Source organism: Haliotis asinina, chromosome 2 (genome assembly GCF_037392515.1).
Source record: "Haliotis asinina isolate JCU_RB_2024 chromosome 2, JCU_Hal_asi_v2, whole genome shotgun sequence".
Lineage (NCBI taxonomy): Eukaryota > Metazoa > Mollusca > Gastropoda > Lepetellida > Haliotidae > Haliotis > Haliotis asinina.
The window spans coordinates 92,063,422-92,078,648 of NC_090281.1; the positions used below are offsets into that span (position 1 = coordinate 92,063,422).

The window sequence follows — 15,227 nt, forward strand, 5'->3', positions numbered from 1 at the left end:
CATTCTACGATGTCGATGAAGCAATGAAAGAATACTACATACTAACTGGTAAACAATTGGAACCGCTCAATAAACCCACACTCGCTCAGTACTACACACCATCCAAGGGACAAATGAATCGTGAACTGGGCTTCATAGTGTTGGGTATAGCAGCTACTGCGTTGGTTGCGAAGCAATTAAACTAAAATACCTATATAAGTAAACATGAGACCCGCTCCATACCGATGCGAATATATACTTATGGGGAAGACCGAGGCCTGTGGTAGGAAATGCAGGAATCAGGGGTTCTGTTGTTTCCATATGGGAAGTCCTAACTACACGTGTTCTGTGTGTGGTATCGGGGTTAAAGGGCACTACTGTTTATGTAAAGCTCACGGAGCGAACGTAGTCAGACATCAACTCATATACGAGAATAAAAAAGGCTACATAAAAGAACGTAGGCGACTGCTCAAGATAGCCACTTAAGAGTTACTGTGAACCAATTAGAGATTATACACACCTACGTATAGCTATGTCTGTGGAAAACATATTCAAATATGAACTGGCCTTATGGGGAAGCTTCAGATTTAAGATAATAGTGGACGTGGTATGGATTAAAGAGGGTGTTAAGTATACTCACCCCTTCGAATGGGAGCGGGATATCGCGTCTCAATACCATATAGAACGTTTTTCGAGTATAAGTGAATACAAGGAATACTATACCCAAGGCGAGTACTGGATTGAAACAGCCACACTATATATTTTACCAGGTACGTGGGACGATTTGACAGAATGTCTAGAATTGTACCCGGCCACCAGAAAATATTTTTTAAGAGTTACCTCCCCTTTACTGTGAACCAATTAGACATTAGTTCTCTTAGGTGTAAACACGATGTCTACTGTGCGCGAGCTCAAGAGGGTCGCAAAACAGAGAGGTGTTATCGGGTATTCTAGAATGCGGAAGTCAGCATTGTTGAGATTACTAGGTTTAGAAGTCCCTCCTACAGTAAAACAGTTAAAAGCTCAAGCGAAACAGCTTGGACACACGGGTTATTCAAAACTGGGGAGAGCCGGGTTAACCGCATTGTTATCACATGCCCCCGTAGCACGTCCCACTGTAAAACAACTGAAAACCGAGGCACACGATTTGGGTTTAGGCGGGTATTCCCGTATGAGAAAACCACAGCTTGTAGAATTATTACGACAGAATAGAGCTATTGACCTACAGTTCGTGCGCACTAAGCACGCTGTAGGTAACTATTTGGGAAGTTGGCGCATGCACGTTGATAGAAACATAGACATTACAGATATTAAGCCTCTGATAGCTGATAAGGTCAACCAGGAACTAAATAATCTAGGAAGTATCAAGTTTCAGATCACAGTGAAAATGTCGCTCGATAAGGAGGGCACCACAGGGGTCACTGAGTATTTGCAACCTTACTTCCGAGGCAAACAAGAGGTCGCCACACATACAGAGACCATTGACGCATCAATCGATAATAGTTTTCAGCAGATACGAGAATACCTAGAACGCTACACGCACATGGGGTCCGGGTGGGCTGTAGATAAAATCGATAACGTCTATCTAGACATAGCTAAATACGTGCCGTTCAGAGGCGGGTCATACCTAGCCTTACCCCCCTACTATAGGAACAAACATGCCATAGTAAACGTTAAGAATAGAGGAAACGATTGCATGAGGATATCTATCAGGTCAGCCTTATTTCCAGCTGCCACTCATTCAGATAGGCTTTCTAGCTATCCCCAAGATGATGGGCTTAATTGGGATGGTATAGATGAACCCACCCCCATATCCCAGATCACTAAAGTAGAAAAACAGAATAATCTGGCTATAAATGTCTTTGGGCACGAAGGTAATACAATAATAGTATACAGGGTCAGCACGGTGAAGGATTGCCAAGTTATCAATATATTCATGATCCAACTAGGTGAAAAGTATCACTACACGTGGATAAAACATCTCAGCCGGTTGTTGCACGACCAGTCGAAACACAATGGGGAAAAACACTTTTGTGTACGATGTCTACACGGTTTCAGTCGAGCTGATTTATTAGAATCCCACCGGGATGATTGTCAAGGTGTGGGGCAGACGGCCATACGAGTCGAAATGCCTAAGGAAGGTGAAAATATCCTAAAATTCAGTAACCACAAGAACCAAATGTCTGTACCTTATATTATATACGCCGACTTTGAAGCCTTAGTTGTGGGTGGGGATTCCCCCACACCCCCTAGTGGTGGGAGTTTCACCCACAAGACACAAGAGCATATAGCCTGCGGTTTTGGATACATCGTCGTCCGTTGTGACGGGGAAACGAAAGCTCCGGTAGTGTATAGGGGCCCTGACGCGGCTGAAAGGTTTCTAAAGTGTTTGCAGGAGGAAGAAAAAATTATTAGGAATACATTATATAGAATCGCTCCCATGCGTATGACCCTAGCCGACAGGCTAGCTCACGCTAGTAGCACTAAGTGTCACGTGTGTGACTCACCGCTTAACGGTGATTCGGTGAGAGATCACTGTCACATAACTGGTAAGTATAGAGGCGCCGCTCACAACGCGTGCAACCTCAAGCTTAAAATCAACCCTAAGACAATAAACATCCCCGTTGTCTTTCACAACTTGAGAGGGTACGACTCACACTTGATCATGCAGGCCATCGCGAAAATCGATGGTAATATATCATGCATCCCCAACAACATGGAGAGATACATCTCCTTCAGTTTAAACGGACTTAGGTTCATTGACTCATTTCAGTTCCTCCTGTCGTCACTCGACAGTCTGGTCAAGGCCAACAATACCTTCCCTATCACAGATCGATACACAGACGCCGAGACTAGACCCCTGCTTATGAGGAAGGGTGTGTACCCCTATGAGTACATGGATAGTTGGGTCAAGTTCACCGAGACCAGACTACCCCCTATTGACTGCTTTTATAGTAAGCTGAATGAGGCGTCCGTCTCACGAGATGATTACTCGCACGCGACTAACGTATGGAATAAACTGGGTTGTAAGAACCTGGGCGATTATCACGACCTGTACTTGAGGACAGACGTACTGCTGTTAGCCGACGTGTTCGAGACGTTTCGGCGGACATGTTTCAAGCAGTATAAACTCGACCCCGCATGGTATTACACCAGCCCAGGTCTGTCGTGGGACGCCTTGCTTAAAAAGACTGGAGTTAATTTAGAATTGCTCACAGATTACGACATGCACCTATTCATTGAGAAAGGCTTGCGAGGTGGGATTTCCATGGCATCCAAACGATACGCTAAAGCAAATAATCAATACGTGAAAGGTTACGATCCTAACAAACCAACCAATCACATTCTCTACCTCGACGCAAACAACCTGTACGGCTGGGCCATGAGTCAGTATCTACCTACAGGGGGATTCGAATGGGTACCCCACGTTGATGTTATGAGCATTGCACCAGATTCGAACAAAGGTTATATCCTCGAAGTTGACTTAGAGTATCCCAAGGCATTACACGCATCGCACAACAGCTATCCCCTTGCACCCGAACGTATGAGGGTTAACCCAGACTGGATGTCTGAGTACCAACATAACTTGTCAGGTGGTCGTGTGACAGACGTTGAAAAACTCGTGCCTAACTTAATGAATAAGACCAAGTACATCGTTCACTATCGCAACCTACAGCTGTACCTGTCGTTGGGTATGAGGCTGGCCAAAATACACAGGGTGCTCATGTTTGACCAGAGCCCATGGATGGAGCCCTACATCAGAATGAACACAGACCTACGAAAAAAAACCACCAGTGATTTTGAGAAAAATCTCTACAAGCTCATGAACAACTCGGTGTTTGGTAAGACTATGGAGAACCTGAGGAAACGCGTGACCGTGAAGCTGGTTAGATCTAGTGAGGAAGACAAGCTCAGGAAATTGATAGCCAGTCCGGCATTCAACCGTAGCAAGATATTCACAGACGACCTGGCTGCCCTACACATGAAGAAAAGCCACATAAAATTCAACCGACCTGTTTACGTGGGGATGAGCATCCTAGATTTATCCAAACACCTGATGTACGACTTTTACTACAACGAGCTCAAGAAACAGTACGGCGACAGGTGTGAAGTGCTGTACACTGACACGGATTCCCTGCTGATGGAGATTCGAACCGAGGACGTGTACGAGGACATGAAAAAACACCTCGATTTATACGACACCAGCGACTACCCTAAGACCCATGCCATGCACAGTACGGTAAATAAAAAGGTCCTAGGTAAGATGAAGGACGAGTGTGCTGGCACGCCCATAGCCGAGTACATAGGTTTGAGACCTAAGATGTACTCCATACTGAAAGCCGACAATAGTGAGATCCGGAAGGCTAAGGGGGTTAAGAAGTATGTGGTGAAACAACACATCAAACACGCCAGATTCAAGGAAGCCCTGTTCAAGACCCGTACCTTTAGACATAAAATGAACACACTTAGAAGTGATGGGCACAAGATATACGGACTGACTATAAACAAGACGTCCCTATCGCCTATGGATACGAAACGTTGGATAGCTATTGATGGGATAAACACATACGCGTATGGACATGAAAAAATTTGAGGCTATTTACTACAGCCCGCGTGGGTACTGGAAAGGAGCTAGCGCAGTAGATAAGCTAGCTAAACTAGCGCGAGTACCCCCGGAGGAAGCCAAAGCGTGGCTTGAAAAACAAGCCCTGTGGCAGATCTATTTGCCGGCACCACGCTACGTACCTAGAAGGAGGTTCGGAATTAACATTCCTAATAGCATTCACCAGGCAGACCTACTGTTCCTACCTCATGATAAGAGGTACAAGTATGCCTTAACCGTAGTGGACGTAGCCAGTCGTTACAAGGAAGCCGAACCCTTGACCACGAAAGATTCGGCCAAAGTAGCCAAAGGATTAGAACGTATATACAAACGCAGCCCGCTGACTTGGCCAACAGAGCTGCAAGTTGATCCCGGACGGGAGTTCATGGGTGCCGTTTCACAACTGCTAGCCAAACACGATACAAAGGTCAGACGTGGCACGGCCGGAGCCCATCGCAGCCAAGCTATAGTTGAGAGATTTAATAGGACTTTGGCTGAGCGCTTGTTCGGCTATCAGTATGCTAGGGAGATGGCCACCCCTGGAAAACGATCGACTGAATGGGTCACGAGGTTACCCGAGGTGGTGTCGGCAATCAACCATGAAGTCACCCGTCTCACCGGTAAGAAACCGGCAGACGCTATCAAACTAAAATCAATAGTTGCAGAGTCGGCCGCTCCATTGCGTGGGAAGGAGAAACAAATACCGGATAGGGCCCTAGTGAGGTATCTATACCAGCCGGGGGAACACGAGGGCGATAACCGTAAGCGAGCCACCGATCCTATATGGTCAGTCAAAACTTACAACATAGATAAAGTGGATATGAAAGCCGACGAACCCAACTTGTACTACTTGAGGGGTGGGCCGGGTAGGGGGTTTGTAAGAGAAGAATTATTGATCGTACCGTACGGCACAGTGTTACCGCCTGCCAAGTCACGGTAAACGTGATGGCGTGGCTTTGTAGTAGGGGCAATAGTAGCAAGAGCTAATGGGCCCACCAAAGCCTCATTTAGTAAATGAGGCTTTTTAGAGGGGTTTTTTGAAAAGTGGTCCAGAACTCTCATTATCTATACTACTAAAGGAAACTGGTTGCCTGCTGCTGAATTCTAGTGAGATTATGTCCCTATTTTGTATTACTATTATTGTTGTTTGGCATTTTTTTACAATGTCCACTTTGGAAATAAATCTGTATTCTTTGACTGAATGTAGCTGTCTGCTTATTGTTCCCCACTGCAATGTGCATAGGGGTACTATGTATTCAGCAGCATCTGTCCTGATTGTTATTCACGCTATATCTCATAAATTGTTTTATCCAGTGTTTTCGATTGTGGTGTCAACCTATGTTCGGGGTTACACAGACATCAGTCATGATCTTGATTTTATTTTCAAGGTCTTCACAACACTGACCACTTTTTTTAATACAATAATCTTGTCTCATGCACTGTTGAACTTAATTTAGGTGAGTGAGTTTAGTGTTACATCGCACTCTGTGATGTTCTAGCTATATTGTGGGAATTTGTGAATAATCATATCTGGACCAGACAATCCAGAGAGCAGCAGGGATATGATGAAGTCTATGCAGTTGGGATATGATGACATGTCTACCACGTCCAGTCAGTGAACCTGACCACCTGGTCCAGTTGCTTGCTTCTTACAACAAGCATGGATTACTGAAGATCAATGTTAAGCTGGATCTTCACAGGTTCTCTACATAAGGGGACACACAGACCCTAGTCAAACTGGGTGACCTTGAACTGGCCCCGATTTCTCGAAACGAACTGAAGTTTTTGCTCAAATCTCAAACTGAGTTTCACAATTTGAAACAGCTGGTCCCAACGATGCGAAACAAACCGAAGTCTGAGTTTTGACTTAAGTTAGAGTTTTTACTCAAATTTGAGAAAGTCTATTTCACAGAATGAACTGAATTTCTTATTGAACTCAACTATAGTAGACACTTTGAGTTTGGTTATTTATAACTTCAGTTGTTTTGGCTTTTATATTTTAAAAAGTGCAGTTGAGTTTATTTAGCTGTTTCAAACGAAGAATCTCAGTTTGAGATTTGAGTAAAAACTCAAGTTTGTTTCGAGAAATCAGGGCCTGATCTTCAAAACTTTGTAACACTTTGACACCTTGTAACACTTTGACCACATTTTCAGACATATGAAAATGCAATATCTCATGAAATGTTGCATCCAGTGGCTAACACTTGTTGTACGTAGGTGCCATATGTTGAACTGACTAATGATATGCAGTTGTTGATAATGTGTATGTTTTGTTTTTCAGAAATTGATTGAAAAGATGGAGAAAAACAAATCAATGAGTGTTGAAGACAAAAGTGCTATCATGACTGTGAGTGCTTCTCAGTTTTCCAGGTGGAATTTCCCTCAACATTAACTGATGTTAGTTGAGGTGAACAGAGTTCAAATTAAGTGTAATCATTACTTTAGACAAAATTATTTATTATTAGTTTATATATCATGTCAGTTAAAATTATTTCTGTATAAGTTTTCTACTCATGGTGTCATCGGTATTAGAGTGTGATAACTCTGTGGTATTCCCAGTAATGGTTAAAAATCCTTGGAGTTTGGTGATGTTTCAGACTCTTAAAGCTGTGTCTAGCTGTATTGACAAGCTGAAGTTGGAGTTGATGCCAAAGATGGGGGGTATGTCGCTGCCAAAGAGCCCTGAGCAGGTACCTCATTTCTTCATCTGATAATTGTTGATTGCTGCATCACACTGCTGTTTACATTCTGTGACTGGTTAGGGGAAGAGGTATCTCAGATTATACTAACCATGTAACTTTACACCAAGAATGTAGACTATATGGTATTACAGACTGATCAGTTATCTGAGAAACTGTGGTTAAAACATTCGCTTATCATGCTGAGACCCGGGTTCGATTCCACACACGGGTACATCATGTGTTGTCCCCTGCTGTGATATTGCTGTAATATTGCTAAAAGCAGCGTAAAACCTAACTCACTCTGTTATCTCATGTATTCAACAAACTTCATGTTATCATAGGCCAAGCTAACTGGATGCTAACGACTGTGGCCTCTGAAATTCCTTATCCTGACTCATGCTTATATTGCTTGTCTTCTCACTCTATGCGAAATAGTGGAACACTTGAAATGTCTTGAAGTTCCCTTCTAATTGAAGGGGATGTACAATACACTCCCCCACCAGAAGCCTCCCTTTCCTGCCAATAAGGTCATATGGCCAGCCATGCTTGTCACTCTCCTTCATTGCCTAATGAGGATGGTTGAAGGCACTTTGGGTCTCCATACAGCAATAGGTTTTTATATCAGGTCTTTAACTACTAGATCAGCGCTAAAATTACACTTGTCTTCTTCGAAGTCCTTCAGCAAGGAGATCATCCCTCCTGATGAATGTCACATTTACAGCGAACCTCCACTACTGTTTCCTGACGTTCAGATCATCAGCACTCCTGCTGGACCTTCATCAACTACGTCGACAACAACACTGCAACCTTCAAACAGTCTGCTTTCTACGCAGACATCTACAACATCTATACTAAACACGTCAAATGCTTCTGTTAACCGACCACCACTGCATGCACCAGTCACTGGACATAGGCCTCTTCATGCAACAGTTCACCTCTCACATAATAAATTTTATGTATCACAAATTTGAAGAGGAACAGAAACGTCAGTCATCAGCTACAACTACAGTTGCCCTATGTGATGCTTCATCAGCTGCACTAGGTTCATCGGATTAAGAGGATGCATCATATGCATGCTCCTGCTCACAGAAATCATCGCGGTCTGGCATTGTCTGGATGTACTTCCTTCCATCGACTCGCAGAGTGCTTGCCCTCATGGATTCCGCTACAGCCGCAAGCATTAATAGTCTATATTCCCCGTTCTTTGGAGACACCGTCATCTTTTGCCTTCTTCCTCAGATGCGGATACGCGTAGGCATGCGCTAAGGCATTCATGGAATGCCACTGATACAGACAGGAGGATCACTGTGACATTCACTGCATGGACATCGCCCTCTCGCGAATGCATTCGTGGAATGACAGATAGGATTCAATGGACAGGGACAGACAGACATCACTGATCTCCATCACTGGAGAAAGCCTTCTTCTCCAACTCTCCGTCGTGAATTACGGATGAGCATTCACAAATTTAAGAGAGACTGGACATACTTATATGGCAGTCGACAGAATTCAGCTTGGCCTTACTCACATTTCCGTCAATTCTGTAAGCATGATAAGCATGAATCAGGATAAGGATAAATATGTAATTTTCTGAATAAGACTAATATTTTATACTTAACGTCATGGCTTTAAGCCCTCCCTACCGCCCCTCTCAGGCAATCTGAATTCACTGTAGTTCTCATGTCAGGCTTATGAGATTTCGGAGAGAGTGACAAGAATGGCTGGTCATGTGACTGTATTGTGGGAAAGGGAATCTTACGGTGGGTGAATGTATTGTAAGGGAACTTCAAGGGATTTCAAGTGTTCCAAGGTCTTTGCACAGAGGGAGGAGACAAATTCTATAAGCACTAGTCGGGATAGGTATAAAATATCAATTTTATTCAGAAAATTACACAAATGCAGATTTTCTTTTTCATAGGGTTGAAATTCTAATTACAGAAGTAAACACAAGGACTTCTTAAATTTTGAGAGATTACTAGACGTTTATTTATATGCTTGTTTAATATCAAATTATGAACAACAAAGTTCTAACAGAAACAGATGACTGACCGAGCAGCTTTCATGTGAATGTTATGAAATGGAACTAACAAGTGCCAAAGATATTTTGATGCAACAATTCAATCATTCTAAGAGGTTTCTGCTTACATAGACTTTCTTAAAACAGGCTCGACGGGAGATCCTGGACACAGAGCTGGAGCTAATGACAAAGACAGGGAATGGGGAGGACACAACGCAGCTGAAAAAAAAGTTGATGGAACTCACTCGGGAGGTGGGTAGTTGACAGCACTTGTAACAACAATTATATTAAAAGTGAAAAAAAAGTATTCTTGCTCTGAGCAAGTCAACTTGACTGTTCAAAGGTGCTCTACATTATTACTGAGCTTATTTTGAGTAATGAATCGGTGTGTTCTTGACAGCTCATGTTTACTTTGAAGCACTGGAAAGGCAATCACATCCTAAACAAACTAAAGTTATGTACATTTCTCTAGTCATGGTGATACTTTGCTTGTATAGTTTAACAGAAAGATCATTGATTAGATGTTGTCATACTTAGGCTTTATCATGTCAATAACAGGTATTGTGAGACTTAGGTACAGGTTTCAACAATGCTCATTCCTCAGTATCACCTCACTCACTTTATATTTATTTTGCCATAAAAGGCGACTATGCTTGTCCTAAGAGGCAACTAACGGGATCGGGTGGTCAGGTTCACTGACTTGGTTGACACGTCATCAGTTCCCAATTGCGCAGATCGATGCTCATGTTGATGACTGGATTGTCTGGTCCAGACAGGATTATTTACAGATCGCCAACATATAGCTGGAATATTGCTGAGTGCGGCGTAAAACTAAACTTACTCACTCATTATATTTATCTCCTAGGCAACAGCCATGGGACTCCTGGACAGCAAGGGAAGGGGGAGGGGTCGAGGTCGCGGCATGTCCACAAGAGGAGTTGGTCGTGGTCGAGGGTCATGGATGGGTCGTGGGAGAGGGAGAGGAGCTGCACCTGGCAGTCTGTCATTAGACAAACGTCCGAGGACGCTTCAGATCAAGGGATTTGATCTAGAGGAGAAGGAAGAGATCAAACAGTTCTTCAGTGTAAGACTGATACCTGTGTTGTATGATTTTGATTTCATAACTGACTACTTACTGCTAACATGCTGTTGTGTTGTCTAGAGAATTATATGTTTACTTCTGGTGAAGACTTCAGCTACCCATAATGATGCAGGTACCCAATCTAATTATTGCTGTAGCACTACTTGAGGAAGACAATACTGACTAACTGTGGTGTTGTTAGTCAATATTACTTGTGAACAACTGAAACAAAGGTCATGGATGGATGCCTAAATCAGACATATATGTCAGTGCAGTGGCTACATTCAGTTGCCTTGCAGGATTGGGTGCATCACACCACAGTAGTGAGAATTAATGATATTTACAAGCTGCTGTGATCTAGCTTGAATACAGCGGTGCCTGCCAGTAATCACTCACCAGACTGTCTGTTCTGATGAATGGCTGTCTCAAATAAGAAAAGGAATTACTTTGTTTATATTCATGTTGTAGATGAATTTAGATAGCGTCTCAGTCTCATATTGGTAACGCACTGATTTATGATTCCTGGCTGGTTGCAGCAGACCTGCATGATTGAGAAAGTGGAGTACAATGATGACATTCCAAGTGCAATAATTACATTCTCTACCAGAAAGGATGCAGAGAAAGTAAGTCATTACCTATTTAAACAGGTACTTTTTATATATAATCAAGGGATGCAATTGACTGTGGGTTCCAATTGAAACTGCCAAGCTTGGGTTCGAATTCCAGTCCATCCCAGTTTTGTTTCTAGGCTTGTCTGCATCATACCTATGCTTGTAGGTTTCATATAAGTGGTAAACATATTAAACCCTTCATCACTGCAGACTTTCATATATGTGATAAACATATTAAACCCTTCATCACTGCAGACTTTCCTCCGACTGTAGCCTGACATTTCGTCATGTAACTGGAGGACTGTTCAAAGCAGCATTAGACTCAGTTGCTGATGTGCTTTTTTACTGTCATATCTTTTATGTAATATTCAGAAACAATTGGTTGCAGTTCACAGACTTCTAACACCTGTTTTGTTAAATATTTTGAAGTTCATTGTGATATTGAGATCTGTAATGAAATTTAAATGGCAAAGAGAGCAGATGTTTCCGTTAAAGCATGTGTTAATGTATTCTGTTGTAATCAGTGTCAGATTGGTTAATGTGTTGTAGGCGATTGGTCGAGGAAACAAGTACCAGAAGCCTCTGAATATACAGTGGTTCACTCCGCTGCTGAGGACTGTGAGTGTAGTCAGCGAGGACAGTCTTTCTGGTACCTTGGAAGAAGATGATGAAGATGAGGTGATTGTTGTCACATGCATGTATTTATTGTGTGTAGAATAAGGATGTCAGGAACTGTTTATTGATTACGTAGCAACTGGAGTATTCAAATTTTGCACTGTTTGCTTCACGGCAGTATCTGTATTATTTAGCTCTGACACACACTAAAATGTATGGTGTTATATTATGAGGGCGATGGGGTTATATTATGAGGGCGATGGGGTAGCCTTGTGGTTAGAGCATTCACCCTGAAGATCCAGGTTGGATTCCCCATCTAGGCACAGTATTTGAAGGCCATTTGTAGTGTCCCCTGCCATGATATTGCTTGAATGTTGCTAAAAGCAGCATAAACTCACTCACTTGTTGAACATGATTGGAAAATGTTTACTTTCATAAATGGTTCAGCTGTGAAACTACACTTGTGAAATCCCTTGGCACCTTTGTTAGGAACGTAGCCTGTGTTGAGGTGTAGAGAAACTATTTAACTCATCTATTATGGACAGTAATAATCTGTGTCCATGTGTCTTAGACTGTGTAACTTAGGTGAATGCAAAACATGAACAAAACCATATTCATCTTGGTTTCCGATACGTTATGGGTTTCAAAGATGTTTTGAGCAGCATCAAGTGACTGCATCACTTTAAGCTTGCCTTCCATATTTTGCAAATGCATTTATAGTGATGTTGTTCAAACATATTCATTGCATGCTGTTGCCAGAGTCAGGTAGAGGAAGACTTGGATGAAGCAGGACTACTTGGTGCAGATGATGAAGAGGATGAGGATGAGGAGTCTCGGTCTTGGAGGAGGTAGTCCTCATCCAAGGTCAAGGCCAAATGAAAAAGTCAGAGAGGAATCAGGAGTGGAGACGAAGCGCAGCTGAATCGTTATTACTCAGTCTCTTGCTCTTCCTGTTTGTACTAGACAACATGCATGGACACTTGGACACCTACACACATGCGTGCATGCTTGGACACATACACCACATGTATGGACACTTGGACACCTACACACCTATGCATGCACACATATGGACTGTCTATCTTAAGACAGGAACACTGGGGATTTTTTTCTGATATTAATAACGTTGATCTGTTCGGTGTGTGCAGTCACAATGTAAATGATGCTGTGAAGCGTTCAGTAGGATATGAGTAATCATCCACCAACACACATTTTCTGCCACCACATGCATTTAGGCATACAAATGTTCAAATAAACATTCAGTCTTACAGTGCAGGTCTATTGAGATGTGATTCTGCACAGTTCACAATGAAACCGGAAAACCCAGCTTTCATTACATTTGGAACATCTACATTTGTACAGAGACATTGCTTCATATCTGTAATGTTTATTCAGAAAACATGTTATCCAAACAGGGAAGGAAAACCTCTGACGTGATGGAGCTTGACTGTTTATGTAAGAGCATCATAACACAATACATTTTGAAGTTGTACTCACATAGTACAACTTCACATACATACTGTTTGAACAGTAATGACAAGTTCATGTGCTTTTATTAAACTATTACTGAGAGGACATATGTATGTGCTTACATTTGTATCTCTTGCATGAAGCAGTACTTACTAAGCTTACTAGTCACCTTCATTTTTACCATCGTCACTCATTTGTATGAATGTCAAAATTATTTGAATGTGTTGTGGGATATCCGACTGTATTTGGGAGAAGTAGTAAACCATGGTACTATTTCAGTCTTGTGTGGAAGGTTTGAACTGCAAGGTGCCTTTCAATGTTTGGAATGGAAACAGTAATGGATTTGCAAAATGGTATTATATTTAGTCTCGGTTGCAAGTCATGACCCTGCATCTTGTATTTCAAATTTAAGGTGTTATTCAACAATATGGTATTAGGTTGACTAAGAAATAATAGATTTTTAGGGTAAGAATGAGCTTGGGTGAAGCCACTTATGGGATTTGTAGGATGTTGGGTAAGCCGGAAGAATGAGCTTGGGTGAAGCCACTTATGGGATTTGTAGGATGTTGGGTAAGCCGGAAGAAGCGGTGTGCTGGTTCTTGTGTAAGTCCAGTTAAGAGGTGCCAGACCTAGTGTAAGCCCGATGAAGGGATGTGCTGGATCTTGTGTGAACCCGATGAAGGGATGAGCAGGATCTTGTGTAAGTCCATTTGAGAGATGCCAAACCTTGTAGAAGCCCAATGAAGGGATGTGCAGGATCTTGAGTAAGCCTAATTGAGAGGTACCGGACTTAATACAAGCCCAGAGAAGGGATGTGCAGGATCCTGTGTAAGCCAGATGAGGGCATGTGCAGGATCTTATGCAAGCCAAATCCAGAGGTGCTGGATCTTGTAATAGCAAAGTCTTGGTATGGGTTGGATGCATCAGAACCCATCTTTTAGATTGCTCTTTAATGTTTCATTTACTCACTGTACCCTCTAGCATGTACATGTGTCAGTGCAGCTTTGTTGTCAGGTGATGATGAAAGATGGCCACATGTCCCTTCAAAATATGTTAGTTGCTATTCCCTTTCTTGTCAGCTCCCTGTAAGTTTAGAAATACAACAAAAATAAACATTGTCATTTGTAAATGCAGGGAAAGTCATCACTTTCTGTAGAAAGACAAGGGAGTGAATGTGCTAAATCAAGGTTGTTGAAACCTTATTGGTTCAAGTGGAGGCCGAATGCTGTCGCTTAGAAACTGTTGGCTTGTTTTGTAAATGTTTCCAAGTGCCTTTCAAAAGGGTTGTTTGTGGGATGTGATGGATACTGAGGAGACATTGGAACCCCTAGTCTTTTTACTTTGTCAAACTTTATTTGTGAACTGCTAGCATTGAGGAGAAATGTTTTCATATTAAGTGGGTGTTTCATAGATACACGTACACAGCACTCTGTGTGCAACAAATAAAAATTATGATTTGGCTATTAATGTAGATGACTGTTTTCTTAAAAATCAAAATACAAATACACATTTGTACTATCACAAACAGTATGAGTAGACAATATCACAAACAGTATGGATAGACAATATCCAAAAAGTATCTTTTACAGCTTTCTGAAGTATTTTATGCAGGAAATGTTACACAGATGTCTTAATTCCTTTGATTGATTTTAGTGGGACATATTTAGGTAATATGACTTTGTATGTTTTTATTTAAGTAAAACGTTGCTTTGCTTGTTGATGCCACTGGCCTTTTTGTGTACATCCACATAACTGTAAATGAGTTACCAGTGTGAGTGTGGAGGAAGGAAGTGTGTATTATTTGAATTGTTGATTTTTGTTCATATGAGCAGTATTGTGTATGACATTGGATTGTGCATTGTTTTGTACATTTACATTCATGTTTACATTGTAAACTTAGACAAATGTCTTTTGTGAAATTTCTTCAACGTTGTTTGCATTTGAAAAGAAGAAAATAAGCATGAGACAAGACTGGAAAGAAAAGAAAAGAATGAGAATGAAAAAAACATTGATGGCAAAAAAGAAACAACCAGTCAAAGAAAAAATAAGAATATGCTTACAACGTTGAAAAAAGTATTGTACTGTACATAGATGTGAAAAATGAAAAACACTGTTCATAAAATCATAATAAATGAAAAGATGTGGAGATAAACCACCACCCAAAAACAAA

At 41.8% G+C, this 15,227-nt stretch overlaps 1 protein-coding gene across 6 annotated transcripts in view; it reads left to right on the forward strand.

Annotated features, from left to right (window-relative positions):
* LOC137274599 (RNA-binding protein 26-like) overlaps positions 1-15,227 on the forward strand; it is a 44,571-nt gene extending 29,344 nt beyond the window's left edge. For 2 of the 6 annotated variants that reach the window (XM_067807873.1, XM_067807874.1), the window contains exons 16-22: positions 6,864-6,929; positions 7,180-7,272; positions 9,413-9,532; positions 10,146-10,364; positions 10,898-10,984; positions 11,522-11,650; positions 12,347-15,227. In XM_067807873.1, coding sequence (XP_067663974.1) covers positions 6,864-6,929; positions 7,180-7,272; positions 9,413-9,532; positions 10,146-10,364; positions 10,898-10,984; positions 11,522-11,650; positions 12,347-12,439 — 807 coding nt within the window. In that variant the 3' untranslated portion in view covers positions 12,440-15,227. The remainder of the gene's footprint in view (positions 1-6,863; positions 6,930-7,179; positions 7,273-9,412; positions 9,533-10,145; positions 10,365-10,897; positions 10,985-11,521; positions 11,651-12,346) is intronic. The other 4 variants (XM_067807876.1, XM_067807877.1, XM_067807875.1 and 1 more) reach the window with 3 other exon arrangements.